This window comes from Bufo gargarizans, chromosome 4, assembly GCF_014858855.1.
Source record: "Bufo gargarizans isolate SCDJY-AF-19 chromosome 4, ASM1485885v1, whole genome shotgun sequence".
NCBI lineage: Eukaryota > Metazoa > Chordata > Amphibia > Anura > Bufonidae > Bufo > Bufo gargarizans.
This window is the reverse complement of record NC_058083.1, coordinates 326,455,872-326,473,475: the sequence shown is the minus strand read 5'-3', so window position 1 is coordinate 326,473,475 and position 17,604 is coordinate 326,455,872. Positions and strand designations below refer to the sequence as shown.

Below are 17,604 nucleotides of genomic sequence, written 5' to 3'. Positions count from 1 at the left end.
TTTTCCTATTGAGAAATCTAGAGCCACGGACTGGAAAAGATGCAGCAAAAGTGAGAAAAAACATTATAAAAAATGAACTGTTTGCAAAGCATATTACCCTACTAAATTTCAACTAAGCGGGGACATTTTTAAAAATGCCTGGAAAAACACAGCAAAAATACAGTGTTTTTCCTACAAATGCCATGTGTGAAGCCATCCTTAGATTGAGTTTAGACATGATTTTGCTGCAGACCGATTTTAAAGTCTTGTCTTTCCCTGTTTGCTAATGACAGGGAGTAATAGGTCTGTTAGGACTGTTTAAATTCTCATAGAACCGGTTTCTTAATGTAACGCCAATGAACAGAATCAGCAATTAAGCTTAATTTACAGACCACGAGGCAAGAGGGTTTCATTTATCGGTATGAGTATCATACGTCTGCCCCCATTTCCAAATGCAAGTTTCATTGTAGTGACATGTGCAGTAGAACTATAGTCAGCATTCACTCACCCCGCTAATGATCATGGTGGTTTTATGTAGGATCAATGACAATTTTATTATTAGAATTTGATGAACATTTGTGAGTGCTTGTACGTATGTAGTAGAGCTGCTCTTTGTAAATTGATTATATTGGACTTGGTTTGTATCCGTACAATAAAGTGGCACTGTACCTTGTACAAACATTTGATATGTTGTATCAAAGACAGTTCATAGACTTTCTATTGAATCCGTCCTGCTTCCTATCAGGTAGCGAGGAAGGATAACACACTAAGCATTTGCTTTTCTCCCCTCGTTCTAGTCATCGTGCTCAGACCTCCACTGATCTAAACTTTTGATATGTCCCTACAACATATCAAAAGTTTTTTCAAAGTACAACGCCACTTTAAGCAGATAGTAACAGAGCACAGCGAATATACTGCTTCCATGAGGCTTGCTTCATCCCCGAATCAGTAGCTGTGCTATTTCACATATATCACGCAACGATAGAACCCTTAGGGTCCATTCACACGACCGCGTGAATGGGTCCACATCCATTACGCAATTTTGCCGAACGGGTGCGGACCCATTCATTTCATTGAATATATAGCATGTCCTATTCTTGTCCGCAATCAAAGATGAGAATAGGCCATGTGTGGTCTGCAAAATGTAGAACGCACATGGCCAGTATCCGTATTTTGCAGATCCACAATTTTCGGACCGCAATACACTTACGTTCGTGTGAATGTAGCCTTAAGCAGTCATGTTTCAATGGCTCTTCGTCCTTTGCAGTCTTAGTTATAAAGCCCTACGCCTCTGCCGACCATTTGTCTGCCTTTAGCTATTTATGTATGCTGTCTGACACACTGAACCTGCCCGCTTACTCCTGGGCAGTAGTAGGAGAATCCCTGTAGAATACAGGGATCCCAAAAGATATCACGATAACAGCGACAGTGAAAAATGAGAGTCCATGTACATGGCAGCGACAAAGCCTGATTTGCTATTTTCATGGAGCTGTCCATTAGACCTAAAGCTTTTAGGCTACTTTCACAATCACGTTTTGAGAGGATGCGTCATGGATCAACAAAAACGGATCCGTTACAATAATACAACCGCATCCATCCATCATGAACGGATCCGTTTGTATTATCTGTAACATAGCCAAGACGGATCAGTCATGAACAACATTGAAAGTCAATGGGAGACGGATCCGTTTTGTATTGTGCCAGATTGTGTCAGAGAAAACATGGACTTTAATATTGGTTTGTAAATGCACATTTCAATAAAAGCTGCCACGTTTGTATTGGAAGCTGGATTTCTGCTTTTTTGGATATTGACTTCACGCTTTGTTCCCGACGTGTTCTGTGCTTCCGCCATTATTTACAGCCAGGTGAGCACACCTTCCTTCTTTTCTGTGTCAGAGAAAACAGATCCATCCTCATTGACTTACTGTAAGAACACTGTTTGGCTCAGTTTCGTCAAGCAGACAGCAAAACGCTGCACTCAGCGCTTTATTGTCCGCCTCCAAAGCGGAATGGTGACGGATCGGAGGCAAACTGATGCATTCTGAGCGGATCCTTTTCCATTCAGAATGCATTAGGCCAAATCTGATCAGTTTTGGACCACTTATGAGAGCCCTGAACGGATCTCACAAACGGAAAGCCAAAACACCAGTGTAAAAGTAGCAAGTAATAGTAAGTAATGTACAATAAATGGTGACAGAGCAGTGAATATATTTATTTCAGTCCTTTGGAATTCTAATTTTTGGGGAATGTCAGATTTGAACATGTATCCTCTGTCTGGCAGGTTCATAGAGCACTCTTTGTCTGAACCCTGTGGCCATATAGCAGGTGAAGCATGCACTAAGAGTTAGAAGGAAATGTCTTTATTCTTAGCCCGTGGATGTACTTTACTTCAATCCCCACTTTCATCCTTTGGAATGTTTTATTACTTTTAGACTTGTTTTGTGATGTTCCTTACATTCCTTGTTGTGTTTCTACATAGTTTTTCCATTGCACTGTCCTCTGTAACGTCTCATTTTTACTGACTTCTACAACTTTCCCTCAGTTCTTTATCAGAAATTAAAAAAAATTAACATTTTTTTGATGATTTTTGTTCCCTGCCTTTGGAAATGACACATTTATATGCAAACAGACGTGCTATGCCATGCCCAAGCTCAATAAAATAAACATTTGACTAGTAAACAGGGCATGCTTGGTAGAATAATGTGCTAAGAAGCAGTAACACCTTTATGTGTAAGAAGCTCAAGGTATACAAACAACTCTCTGATTGCAAATATTATACTAAAGGTGATGGGCATTTTTTAAGATTCTTTACACCTTCATTGAGTGTGGGACTGCCATGTTAATTAAAACGATACTTTTCTCCTGGAGCTCTTGGAGCACTGCTTTTGTAACACTCCTCTGATCTGGGCACGACCCCCTCTTCCTTTAATGACAGGGCTAGATAATCAAACAAGGGTAGGAAGGAGTGCCAAGAGCAGAGGAGAGTTACAAAAGCAGTGCTCCAAGAGCTCCAGTCGGCACCTTGGTGCTCAAACCAGGTCATTTGCATATTATTTAAAATGCAAATATCTCAGCAAAAGTTCTACCTACAGGTGTAACAAAGGTATCATTTTATTCAGCATGATTAACCCTACCAGGCAATATGGTTTAATAGGGTTGATCATGCTGACAGATGCTCTTTATGCAGATAATAGTTTGATTAGTTATTTCCCTTTTGTGCTCTTTATGGTGCCTTTTATGACTTGTGATATATTCATATTCTAGATAATATCAAACATCTATTTGCAGTACTTAGTAAATAATGGTAGTAGTAATGTCAGTGTACAAGGATCTTTATAGTATACTATCATACACGCAAGGGCTATTAATCATACAATCACAAAGGGTAAAAACGGTGGACGTCATGGTAAGGTTTCTATTCTGGTAAATGCGGAGAAGTTTCGTATTTCTGGGCAAGTGGACAGCAGGTGCTAAACTAAGCGTAGATGAAATAGAGGACCCAAGTCATTTTATTAGGGATCACATTTCTTTCAGGGTAAATAGAACAAAGAAGTGTTAACAATTATTACTTGCAGGTTTGAACGAAAGAACGTGGCCAACTGGGCCAAGAAAACACTCAAGTTTCACTTAATCCACTACAATCCATTACTATAATCAGCTTGATGGTTAATGATTATTTAAGGGCTGTGTAATATAGATAAATTAGTAGAATAAGATATTATTCTAGAACACTTTTGGGTCTGTAAGGACACTTTTGGGTCTGTATATTTCCAACATTTGTTTAAATGGATTGTCCAGTCTTTTTAAGTGATCACCTTCTTTCAGGACAGGCCATCACTAGCTGATCAGGGGGTCCAACACTTTGCATTACCACCGATCAGCTGTTATGTGTAGCTCCGTTGTGGAAGTTGGTGCCAGAACTACACCGTGAATGGGAGCAGCTTGACAGTGCTCTGTAGCTCTGGCTGCGAACTTCCAGCAACAGAGCTACACAGAACAGCTGATTGGCGGGGTTAGGGGTTGTCGGTTCCCAGTCAATCGGCTAGTGATGGTCTTTCCTGAGGATGGGCCATTGCTTAAAAAAGGCTGTTCCGTATGTCAAAACAAGAACTTAAAGGGAACCTGTCATCAACTTTATGCTCACCTTATTGAGGGCAGCATAAAATAGTAACAGAAATGCTGATCTCAGCGGTGTGTCACTCATGAGCTCAAAGTAAGTGGTTGCTGAGAACCAACATCATAATCATTGCAGCCCAGGCCTGGAAAAGAGTCAAATCTACCTGAGAAGAGTCCTGGTTATTCATAATCTCCTGCTCTCTCACCTATCTGCTGATGACTGACAGTTCTCTGCTAGAAATGGAGAAAACTGAAGACTGTCAGTCATCAGCAGGTGGGCCAGGAGAGCAGGAATCCATGAATAACCAGGACTCTTCTCAGGTGGCCGTGACTCTTTTCCAGGCCCAGTCTGCAATGACTGTGATGTCTGTTCTCGGCAACCACTTACTTTTAACTGATAAATGACAGACTGCGGAAATCAACTCACCTGTCTGTACTTTATACTGCCGACAGCATAAAGTTGAGGACAGGTTCCCTTTAAGTCTTATCAATGCAGGTATCTTGTGTCCTTAAATTCATATTTACAGCAAACATCCATGTTTTTAGCACAAATGTTTAATGCAGGTATTTAGGAAACAAAACACATCAGAAAAAGATTTTTTACTCCAAAAAACTGGTGTACATGCTTTGCACCACATTTATTAAGCATTTTAGAACCCTTTTCCGATTCATATGATAAGGGGGTGTGGCTTAGTGGGAAAGAGCTGTGTGCCTCCCTCTAATTCTTGATTGACCCGGCCAGGTGAGGTGACTATGAAGGAAACTGGCCCTTCTGATCAGGAAGTAGAAGGGGGAGGAGCTGGTATAGGAATTAGGAGGAGCAAAGGTGCACATAATGGCTTGGGCCTGCGCTCTGTGCACTTAACTGCTAATTTGCATATGGATTACAAATACTTTTCTTCCGAATGAAGGAACAGATTGCTATGAAAAAGGTATTGTGTCTGGTTTAACAATCAATTTCCTGGTGACAGATCCCTTTTAAAAAAAAAAATATACAGGTGCAAAACAGATCCGCCCCCCATTGACTTTCAATGGCGTTCAAGACGGATCTGTTTGGCCAGTGTTAAAGATAATACGTATGTGCAGATCCATGACGGATACACACCAAACGCGAGCGTGAAAGTAGCCTTACTTCAAAAGTAACAGGTGTGAATTGGGAAAAAGCTGTGAGGGACCTTGTTGAAAAGTCACTAAAAAACATTACTTTTTCAAACAATGAAATGACATATTTGCTACAATCACTTATCTAACAATATATATACATAGTGAAACACGATATAGTAAAGCGGTTAATATAGAGCTTGTATGATACACCCCTCATAAGCAGGCCTTCGAACTAGGGGTGGGCGATATAGGCGATATAGGCGATATGAATTTGGGCCACGATATGGATTTTCGCCATATCGCCTATATCGCCGGACCGCGATATGATCGCGCGCACCATGTTCTGAGCCGGCCGGCACAGCGGAGGGAGGAGGAAGGAGGAGGGAGTCCCTCCCTCCCCACTGTGCGCGGCTGCCGCTGAACACCAATGAGGACCGAGGAGGAGGAGGGGAGGGACTGTGGCCACTGCACTACCAATGAATGTGCCGGCCATATCCCTCAGGGTCCCCCTCCTCCCCCCCATCATTGGTGGCAGTTTGCAGTTCCGATCGGAGCCCCAGCAGTGTAATGCTGGGGCTCCGATCGGTTACCATGGCAGCCAGGAGTCACGCTGCTGAAGTCCTGGCTGCCATGGTATGTTAGTGAGCAGAGAGCAGCGCATTATACTCACGTGCACTGTGGCCGGCGGTCGCTCCTTCTTCTGTCTGTGCGGCGGATAGCTAATGCTTACAGCATTAGCAATGCGCCGCACAGACCTATGAGAAGGAGCGACCGGCGGCCACAGCGCAAGTGAGTATAATGCGCTGCTCTCTGCTCACTAACATACCATGGCAGCCAGGACTTCAGCAGCGTGACTCCTGGCTGCCATGGTAACCGATCGGGGAGGGGGACCCGGACCCTGTGGCCACTGCCACCAATGATTAATACTGGGGAGGGAGGGAGGGGGGGTTTGCGTTACCAGAGGGGGCAGATCAGAGGTTGGGGAAGGGAGGCAGATCAGAGGCTGGGGAAGGGGGGCAGATCAGAGGCTGGGGAGAAGATCAGAGGCTGGGGAAGGGGGGCAGATCAGAGGCTGGGGAGAAGATCAGAGGCTGGGGAAGGGGGGCAGATCAGAGGCTGGGGGGGCAGATCAGAGGCTGGGGAAGGGGGGCAGATCAGAGGCTGGGGGGGCAGATCAGAGGCTGGGGGGGGCAGATCAGAGGCTGGGGGGGCAGATCAGAGGCTGGGGGGCAGATCAGAGGCTGGGGGGGCAGATCAGAGGCTGGGGGGGCAGATCAGAGGCTGGGGGGGGCAGATCAGAGGCTGGGGGGGGCAGATCAGAGGCTGGGGGGGTCAGATCAGAGGCTGGGGGGGCAGATCAGAGGCTGGGGGGGGCAGATCAGAGGCTGCGGGGGGGCAGATCAGAGGCTGCGGGGGGCAGATCAGAGGCTGCCGCCATGGTCAGCTCCCTGCTGTTGTGTGCACTATGCACAGGGCAGCAGGGAGAGTGTAAAGTCCTATTCACCCTAATAGAGCTCTATTAGGGTGAATATGACAAGGGTTCTAGCCCTTAAGGAGGCCAATAGTTAATAAATAAAAAGTAAAAAATAAATAAAATTTAAACCCCCCCCCCCCAATATAGAAAACAATATATCGCAATATATATCGCATATCGCACATGCTTAAAATTATATCGCAATATAGATTTTAGGCCATATCGCCCACCCCTACTTCGAACATATGAACACCTCTCACAAAAGCAATGTGTGAAAATTTGCTGGGGGACGGACGGACTGTAGAACGAGTCAGGCATTCCAGAACCAGAAAACAAAAAGCGTAATCCACAAAGAGCTGTGTTGGTGTTTCACAACAAACAGTTCATTTGGATTAAGAGCGATTTACCATTCCCGCCTCTGCCCATTTGACATCCCTAAACCCCGTGCACACAACAGGAAAATGCTGACAGATAAGAGCGAACAATTGAGCCGAGGCTGGTGCTATCACTGACCCTAGAGAACAGGGACTTTTTCCACTGTCTTCTCTCCCTATCTCTCTCTACTTGGCTAATATTTTTGGAATGGGGAAGAGTCAGCTGGAGAGGAAAGCTGAGGGTTACAGGCCAAGCGGCTGGCTCAGATAACATAGGATTGGATGGCAGCTTCCTTTCTCAGCACGAGCTGGAGTGGTGCCACGGTTTTGTGTGTGTAAGTGTGTACACGCTGAATGAGGCAGCTAGGAAACAGCTGTATGTAGCACAGCAGCTCTGAGCGCTTGGAGATCTCTCCGCTTCCCTAGCATTTCATGGAATGGACGCACAATGTTTTGTCTGAAAGGTATGGTGCTTTTATTTCGCTTTGATTTCACTGGACAGAGAGGGAAAGCTTTGTCCTTTGTTTGGAATTCTTGCTTTCAAACTTTTCAGACAGGCCGGCTACAGTAGGAACTTCCATTGTTCTCATTGTTCATGCGATAGTCTAGATAAGCTGCTTGATAATCTCTTAGTTTTTAGTTATATTCATCTAGCCTCTGTTGTTACGTCCTAGCTTTGCTCCATTGCTTGACAGAAGAACTAACGGTTTATTGCCATCGCTTCAGTTTTAGAGTTTAAGGGTTAATAGTTTCTTGGGATGCTCCCCACAGATTGATGGCTGATGTACACCATGTACTTTGAGTAGTGGTTTACTAGTCTACTAGCTATGTAGTGTTCTACAGACAGTACATTGTAGCTTTAGTGAAAACCATGAATGATTCTTTTGTTTGCGTTCTCTTCTTCACATGATTTTAGGGAATGTCGGTACTATTATTAGTGCATAGTAATAACTATCTTCTGCATTGTCCTTCAGACACGCCTCAGAAGATAGTTCTTGTGGGCTTCTGAGATCTGGGAGACTCAGTGATTTCCAGAATTAAAGGTCAGGCACATGGTAAAGCACACCATGTTCCTTGAGCCCATATCACTCATGACAAAAATCCACTGGACTGTTATATTCCGGCATGTTACTATAAAAGCAAAAATCGGAATGCTGGTAGACCAGATGATAAGACCTTGTAAAGATGAAATTGAAGTATGCTCGATATGTTTCCTTATAACCTAGGCCCTATAGGGCATAATTGCTGGTAGCTCATGACAGGATTATCTGTACAGTCTGTGGTAGCACTGAAGCAGACAATGTCTATGATCTCTTGGGTTACCAACAGGGTAAGCTCACAGAGTCACACATTTCCATTTATAGACTCCAGTTGTTCCCATTTTTCAGCATTCTCATCCATCCATGATACATGATATGTTGACTGAAAGGGCCAACCGCAGTGAGGTCCCGACAGCAGATGAATAGTTAAACTTATGGAACAAAAGTCATCTGCAAAGTGTTCATGATAGAAAAGTAAATGCTGTTGGTGCATTCATCCTGACTGGCTGTGGCTTCCTCACATATGATCTAAATGTTTACCATGTGTGTGGCTTACTGTTCCTTCCTCCTTGGAGAGAAGCACGATGAGCAGAATATTGCATGGGTGGAACTATTTAGTCCTACACTTAAAAAAAATTATGTCGTTAAAGGGAACCTGCCAGAAACAATTTACATCTGAAACCGACCAATATCTGACCCTTCGGCCCCTCCACTTTCTGGACGTATCTTGTGTATCCCAAGCAAATGCCTCATTTTGCTAAAAGGGAAGTTGCTGTTTGCAGCCAAGAAGGTGAAGACTATGGGGAACATTTATCAAAATTGGTTTATCGGAAAACTGGCTCAGTTGCCCATAGCAACCAGTCAGATTCCAGCTTTCATTTTCCAAAGTAGCACAAAGATAATGAAAGGTGGAATCTGATTGCTTGATAGGAGCAACTATTCCAGTTTCATTGACATCAGTTTTGATAAATCTCCCCGTATAAGTAGACAATAGTAGCGGGCTTTAAACTTGCCTTTTGGCAAAATTAGGCATCTGCTTGGGTTGCAAAAGAAACCTCCATAAAGTAGAGGAGCAGAACGCCAGAGACATCCTTAGGTAACAAGTCCAGTGCCAATAGATATCGCCGGCACCTCTACATAACTTCAACCACCGCCAGCTATAGGACTTATTAAGACCGGCGTCTAAAACGCCATTCTTAGGGTACTTTCACACTTGCGTTGTTTGATTCCTGATCAGGCATTTTTCAGACAGGATCCTGATCAATCTGAAAAATGCCCAACCAGTCAGAAAAATGCATTTCAATACCGGATCCGTTTTTCCGGTGTCATCCGGCAAAAAGGATCCGGTATTTATTTTTTTCACATTTTTAAAGGTCTGCGCATGCGCTGACCGGAATACTAGATCTGTCAATGCAGCAATTTGAATGCTGGATCCAGCACTAATACATTCCTATGGAAAAAAAATATACGGGATCCGGCATTCAGGCAAGTGTTCAGTTTTTTTGGCCGAAGATAAAACCGTAGCATGCTGTGGCATTATCTCAGTCCTGAAAAGTCAAAAAGACTGAACTGGAGACATCCTAATGCATCCTGAACGGATTGCTCTCCATTCAGAATGCATTAGGATAAAACCGATCAGTTATTTTCCGGTATAAAGCCCTTAGGATGGAACTCAATGCCTGAAAAGAAAAACGCTAGTGTGAAAGTACCCTTAATAAATCTGCCCCATAATCTCTACTTTGCTCATGTGACGGTGTGAAATGAAGTTTCACATTGCATAATCAAGCACATGGCATTCATTTTTGTAAGATTCTGCTAGAAACATTGCTTCAAGAGGAGAATAGCTTCATATACATGACCCATGGTAGAGCATCACACTACAGCACATGACGTCCCTGTGGCTCTATATTATGGACCCGTATAATACTTTGCCTGTTGTTATACAGCCTCTCTGCCAAAGCACCACTTGGTGTTACTTTTAGGGAAAAAAATGACCACTGTCCCTACCGGACAAGTGTAGCAGTTGAGAGAACAAGCGGCCCTTCATATTTATGCCTAGAAGTCACAGCTACAGGATAAAGCACAACATGCTTGATACGGCCTTTAATATATGCCTTTAAGAATGATATTCTGCATGAAGGAGAAACTTAATGTGCCATGTTCAATGCGGTCATAAGACTGCTGGACAAATCTGTCACCAAAACAGGATTCATATTGTAATCCTTGCTGGTATCAAGGTGATTTTTTGAATATTTGGGGTTAAATCAAGAACTGGAGGAAGGAATGTTGGATATAAAAAGTTAAATATCTTGCAAAACAGCTGAGAGCGAATAATTCCAGATGTTGGCTGCTTAGAAGCCAAGAGGTTTTGCAAGTTGCATGTCTTCTTTATTTATTACATTCCTATACAGAGAAAGCTCATGTCTTACAAGTACCTTTCTTATCTTATGTGACAGTATACAGAAGATTCAAATCCACAAATATGATATACAACAGAAATTAGGACAGCAGCTTATATACATTAGATCTCAGCTAAGAAAAGTAGAAAGTATCAGTGTTGCCCATAAGTCCAGGTTTCAGTTTAAAGGGAACGTATCACCATGAAAATGCAGTACATTCTGCAGACACCATGTTATAGAGCAGGAGGAGCTGAGCAGACTGATATATCGTTTTATGGGAAAAACACTCAAAGTCCTCTTTCTGAACTTAAAGGTGTTCTCCTTCTGGATAGATCATCAACATCTGATCGGCGGGGGTTCGGCAACCGGGACCCCCACTGATCAGCTGTTTGAGAAGGCAGCTCCAGGAGCGCCGCGGCCTTCTCACTGTTTACCGCAGGCCCAGTGACGTCATGACTAGTATCACTGGCCTGGGCACGACTAAGCTCTGTTCACTTGAATGGAGCTTAGCCCCGTCCAGGCAAGTCGATACTAGTCGTGACGTCACTGGGCCGGCGGTAAACAGTGAAGAGGCTGCGGCGCTGCTGGAGCGCCGCTGCCTTCTCAAACAGCTGATCGGCGGGGGTCCCGGGTGTCGGATCCCCGCCGATCAGATGCTGATGATCTATCCAGAGGATAGATCATCAGTTTAAACAAAGTGCAGAACCCCTTTAAGGAGTCATGTGGGCGGTCCTATCAGTGACACACAGCCTTCCCTGTGTGAATGTGTACACACAGATGAGGGCTCATTCAGATGGCCATATGCTGTCCGCAAAAATGTGGATTCATTTTTTTGCGGACAGTTCAGCATGTCCGCAAAAAAACAACTGGATTGCATTCAGTTTTTTTGCTGATCTATAGACTTAAATGGGGCCATGTACTGATTTTCACTGACAAGTATAGGACATGTTTCATTTTTTTGCTGAGCCGTGCAATGGAAGAAAAAGGCCCCATAGAAATGAATGGGACAGCATCTAATCCGCAAAAAAATGGATCCGCATTTTTTTGCGGACAGCATACGGCCGTCTGAATGAGCCCTAACTGTCAGTCACTGATAGGACCGCCCACATGACTCCTTGAGTTCAGAAAGAGAACAGATTTAGATGAATAAAATACAAGTTGTCATGAGTCTTTTTCCCATAAAACTATATATCAGTCTGCTCAGCTCCTCCTGCTCTATAACATGCTGCCTGCAGAATGTACTGCATTTTGTGGTGACAGTGTCCTCTTTAAATAACGAATTACATTGGTTTCTAATACTCTTTCTAGGAATGTTTTTATACTTCAGACTTGTTGGGGCATTATTCAAACTAGTGGAGCAATCAATCAGATTCCAGGCCCTTTGGTAAATGAAAACAGCGTCCTAACTGAATGATATGGGAAACTGCTCGATTTTTCCTTTGTTTTACATAAATGTCTACTGCTGGGCCTCACTGGCCTTAGTGGTGTAAAAAAATAACACTTTTTCTATAGCCGTGTCGTACATATCGCACCAGAACTACAATATAAAGTAGAATAGGACGCTAGACCACTAACTCACTTAGAATTAACCCTCAAAATTGTAAATTGCTCTTACACCCCCCTTACTATGCTTCTGGACAATGCTAATCTTTATCTCAATGCCGGCTTAAGCAGACTAGACATGTTTTTAATGTAGTCATTGACCTACAGATACGTTTCAGACATTTACGGCCCAGCAATCATTGCCAGTAACCACCTCTGTTCCGATTTTTCATTAGGGTGATTCATACATAGGGTTCAAAGGTGGCATGAATCAGAGCTGTGAGCTACTGGCGGGATAGGCGATGTGTCAGTCATTTATCTTGCAGAGTAAATCAGACTGCCATTTCCAAACTTCTTACTGCTAAAGCTTCCAACTGGAGGCACAACTTGCTTTCTTTTTGGAAAGGGAGATCATTTGCCCAGGATTTTTCCTAGAGGAACCTTGCATGGTCTATAAAACTTTTTACTCCTACTAGGCGCTCTCCACAAGGAACCCTTACCAAAACTCTAAGGATCTGTTATGGAGAGCATTGCTGTCTGAATCTACCATGTAAAATCAAAGAGTTGACCCACCAGGAAAGGACCTTTTATATTGGGTCATCATCAACATATGTTAGTATTAGGCCTTCTGCATACGACTGTATCCATTTTGCTGTCCACAAATCACAGAGCCACAAAATATGGATGTGGTCCGTGTTCATCAAGTACGTTTCATTGGCCCCATTGTAGCAATGACTATTCTTGTATGCAAAATGGACAAGAATAGCGCATGTCCTATAATTTGCGGTACGGCCGCACGGATGCGGACAGCACACGGAAGACGTCTGCATGCTGTTTCACATTTCTGAGGCCTCATAGAAATGAATGGGTCCACATTCACTTATGCAACAAAAGCGGATCTGATGTGGACCAAAAATATGGCTGTGTGCATGAGACCTTAGGCCTAATTCACACGTTGTTCCGTTTTTGAGTTCCGTTGTGTTTCCGTTTCCTTTCCGTTCCGTTTTTCCGTATGCCATGTACAGTATACAGTAATTACATAGAAAAAATTGGGCTGGGCATAACATTTTCAATAGATGGTTCAGAAAAAATGGAACGGATACGGAAGACATACGGATGCATTTCCGTATGTGTTCAGTTTTTTTTGCGGACCCATTGACTTGAATAGAGCCACGGAACGTGATTTGCGGGCAATAATAGGACATGTTCTATCCTTCAACGGAACGGAAAAACTGAAATACGGACACGGAATGCATACGGACTACATTCCGTTTTTTTTGCGGAACCATTGAAATGAATGGTTCCGTATACGGAACGTGTACGGAACACAAAAAAAACGGCCCATACACTCGCAAAAAAAAACGTTCGTGTGAACTAGGCCTTAGGCTGGGCTTTCAGATAGCAGCCTCAGGGTATTTGTGTGATACAGAGAGCCCCATATAAATGCTGTGACCTGCCACGGACTGAGAGCCCCGTCAATAAAGTGAGAAGACTCAGGGTAGATGTGTGTGATCTATCTATATGATCAGCAAGGCTGGCATTAGGGGTGGCAAACTGGGCAATTGTCCAGGGCCCCCATTGTCTAAGGAGCCCCCTGCTGTTCAGCTGATCGTCCGAGGAAGCAAACGGGCGGACAGCTGAAAAGCTGCACTTTACAATGCAGTGTAAGGTCCCCTCCCTGTACATATAAATCATTACCCTAGTGCTGACAGGACCTGCCATAATGTCAGATGCAGGAGGTGGAGCTCAGCAGAGAAGAGGGGATGAAGGACCTGTGCAGGGACCAGGATGCAGGTACGCTGATGCCATTTTAATGCAATGGCTGGGTCAGGTGGATAATAGTCTGTATTTTGTTTGTGACGCCAATTGCAGCGTGCGCAGGGTACTGTCACAGGGCCCTTCCAAGGTGTTAAAACGCACGTCCCAGTTTAGCAATGCCAGAGTGGGGTAATGTATCTGTATTGTAGTGGTAATAGTGTCAACGGTGTCTCCTACCTGGGTACGGCTGGACTCCTGGATCCTGGCTCACTTGCAATAAATTGAGTGTGGTGCTAGTAGGAGTAATAGAGGAATTGCAGCAGAAATTGAGATCCAGACCGTGGGTGAATTTCAAACTTGTCTTTACAGGAATTTGACCTCCACACTCTATCTTCTGCTGTATGGGGACTGACTGGCTGAGGAGGAACATGGCTTCTCCTGGGTCTCTGGACTTTACTCACAGTTGTCTTCTCAGGGGATGATTTCTTCCTGGAACTGGAGTTGTCTGCAACTTTCTACTTCTTTTCATCCAGTTGAGCTGCAGAGCTCAGACTGGGAATTTGATCAAGTCTCAGCATCAGACTTGGTCCTTGCTGTCTTCCCTATGCAGGGGGGGGGGGGGGGGGGGGGGGGCGGGCAAACTAGATCTGGTTGTAACTGTTTTTTCCTCCCTTGCTGCAGGATGTGGGACCCTCCACTTCCCTTCAGCAGGGGGGCAGAACAGGATCGTTCCACTCTGAACGGTCATAACATTAAAACGATCTCTACCAATGATGCTGCCACCTGCTGGTCAACATAGAACATTACAAGGAAAAAATGACCTTTAACATGGTTTTATGCACATTTGTGAATGACATAATCAAAATCACATCAGATGACAATATAACGGCTCCTGAAGGGCAGTAGTGGAGTAGAGGAAATGCTGGGAGTTGTAGTCCTCTCCTCTTATACCTCCTGTTATGTAATATCAGAGTACATTACAAGAGGAGGTATGAGGAGAGGACTACAACTCCAGCATGTCCAACTTGTTATGTAATATCAGAATACATTACAAGAGGAGGTATAAGAGGAGAGGACTACAACTCTCAGCATGTCCAGGCTATTATTATATAGTATCATGGTACAATACAACACCCTGGATATGCTGGGAGTTGTATATCTCCTCTTATAATGTACTCTGATATTACATAATAACTGCTTGGACATGCTGGGAGTTGTAGTCTTTTCTTATACCTTCTCTTGTAATGTACTCTGATATTACATAATAACGGCTTAGACATGCTGGGAGTTGTAGTCTCATCATCTTATACGTCCCCCTGTAATGTGCTCTGATATTAAATTGGGAGTTATAGTCCTCTCCTGTTATACCTCCTGCAGTAATGTGCTCTAAATTAGGGCTGCGACAATGCATAGGAGAGGGTAGTCATCCTCCTAGGGTGCCACTTCGCTACCCATAAATGGGGGCGCACGCATGGCGGTCCAACTTCACAAGCCTCAGGCCAATAGGCCTCAAGCCTGTGAGGCGTTAGAACAGAGCAAGAAGCCGCAATGACATCACTGCAACCTCCTGCTCTGGGTCTCGCATGAGGACGCAGCAACACAAGACATAGATAAAACTGTGGTCTGCATCGCAGACAGCGGCAGGGGGACGGGAGGGAGGCGTTTTTTTGTTTTGTTTTTTTTGTTTGTTTTTTTTTTATACTAAATGTCCACACTGCTGGGGGCACCAGGGATGGGGGAAGGAGATCATTATATATACCTGGCACTACTGGGGAGGAATGTAGGAGCATTATATACATACTGACACTACGGTGGAACATTATATACAGTATAGATATATATATATATTGGCACTATGGGGGGAAGCATTATATATTGGAACTAGTGGGGGGCACTCCAGGGGGCCATTAGAGCCACTGGGAGCATTATGGTTATATTATTACTACTAGAGTACTATAGGGGCGTTATTATTATTTGATGCAATATGGAGGGCATTGCTACTAATGGGGCTATCTTATGGGGCGTATTTGGGGCACTATTACGATTAGCTGTGCGCACATGCCATCTCCCTTCTCTCTTCCTGCTCTGCTGCTGTAGGTCTATGGGACAGCAGCAGTGAACAGCAGGCACCGTCTCCTCAAACAGCTGATCGGCGGGGGTGTCAGACGTCGGACTGTGTTTTTTGCGCATTATTATTACATTATTTTGCCCAGGGCCATATTTTGTCTAAAACCGGCCCTAATGATCAGACTCATTAAAATCAGTTTCTGTAGCAGAGAAGTAGACACAAAATCCAGGATACATCTGGGCTTAACTGCTACTTCACGGTACCATGTACGCAGATGCATTCATTGACTTGCTTCTATAAGGCAGTGGCAGACTGAGTAGTCTGGGCATGAAGAGTGGATTCACATCACGTTTTTCCCATCCGTTTAACGTATACAAAAAACGTATACGTTAAATGGATGCCTCAGACTGATGCCACACAGTGGCGACCGTTCACCATAGAGTTCCATTGTAAAAAAATAAATAAAAAAAAAGGATGTTTTTCTTTTCTTTTTTTTATTTTTTTTATTTATATGTTTCAAGAGTATTACAAAGCTTGCAACATGTTACATCACATATCACAAAAATGCATAGCCGAAACCCGTCCAGCATACTAATACAGGTAACACACAGGTATCCTGACAATATAGTCTGAATATACATTGCCTACGGCAACCATGATAGCAACCAAACAAAATAGTAAAGGACATGGCGGACAAATAAAGACTATAAGGATGTTTTTCTTAACCATTGTAAAAAAATAAAAAAACGTGTTACAGGACTATGCAGGATACAAGAACGTGATGTGCTGCATTTTTTATGCTTTTTTTTTATAACTGAGGCACAAAACTTGATGTGAACCAGCAGTTAGAGACTACACATAATTTGAAGAACATGTACAAAAAACAAAAAAAAAAAAAAGGCTACTTTCACACTGGCGTTTTGGCTTTCCATTTGTGAGATCCGTCCAGGGCTCTCACAAGCGGTCCAAAACAGATCAGATTTGATCTAATGCATTCTGAATGGGAAAGAATGCATCAGTTTGCCTCCATTCCGCTTTGGAGCCGGACACCAAAACACTGCTTGCAGTATTTTGGTGTCCGTCTGATGAAACTGAGCCAAACGGATCCGTTCTGGCACACAGTGTAAGTCAATGGAGACTGATCCGTTTTCACTGACACAATCTGGCACAATAGAAAACGGATCCGTCCTCCATTTACTTTCAATGGTGTTCATGACGGATCCGTCTTGGCTATGTTACAGATAATACAAACGGATCCGTTCTGAACGGATGCAGATGGTTGTATTATCTGAATGGATCCGTCCATGACGGATCCGCACAAAACACGAGTGTGAAAGTAACCTAAAGTGGTTGGTAGGAGGCATAAGGATAGGTTCACACTTAAGGGTTGTGGACCTCCTCTGGCCTTGAGCCCCTAACACTGCAATAATAGCTGAATTGTTATTACATCTATATTTAAATGGGACTGTCCTAGTAACAGAATTCCCTGCCTCTAACATATCATTCATAAGAGGCACATAGATAACTCAACAGCACAGCATCTTTCTGCTCTTTCACATACTTTATAATACTGCTGTTTATAAGGATGTTTTCCTCACTGGTTCATAAAAGTGACTTAAAGGGGTTGTCCAGGATGGCTGCAGTGCTGCTTCTATTGATGAGAATGGGAAAAGCGGTGTCTATTACACAGAGCTGTGGCGTTCTGGTGCTGACTTCCTGCGCCAGACCTACTGCAGAATAGCTGATTGGC

At 43.7% G+C, this 17,604-nt stretch overlaps 1 protein-coding gene across 3 annotated transcripts in view; it reads left to right on the top strand.

Annotated features, from left to right (window-relative positions):
* Positions 1 to 17,604, top strand: part of NHSL1 (NHS like 1) — a 224,376-nt gene that overhangs the window by 124,838 nt on the left and 81,934 nt on the right. The window contains exon 1 of one of the 3 annotated variants that reach the window (XM_044289303.1): positions 7,123 to 7,511. The exons of the other annotated variants lie outside the window; for them this stretch is intronic. Coding sequence (XP_044145238.1) covers positions 7,496 to 7,511 — 16 coding nt within the window. The 5' untranslated portion in view covers positions 7,123 to 7,495. Of the gene's footprint in view, positions 1 to 7,122; positions 7,512 to 17,604 lie in introns of those variants that run through there. 3 annotated transcript variants of the gene reach the window in all.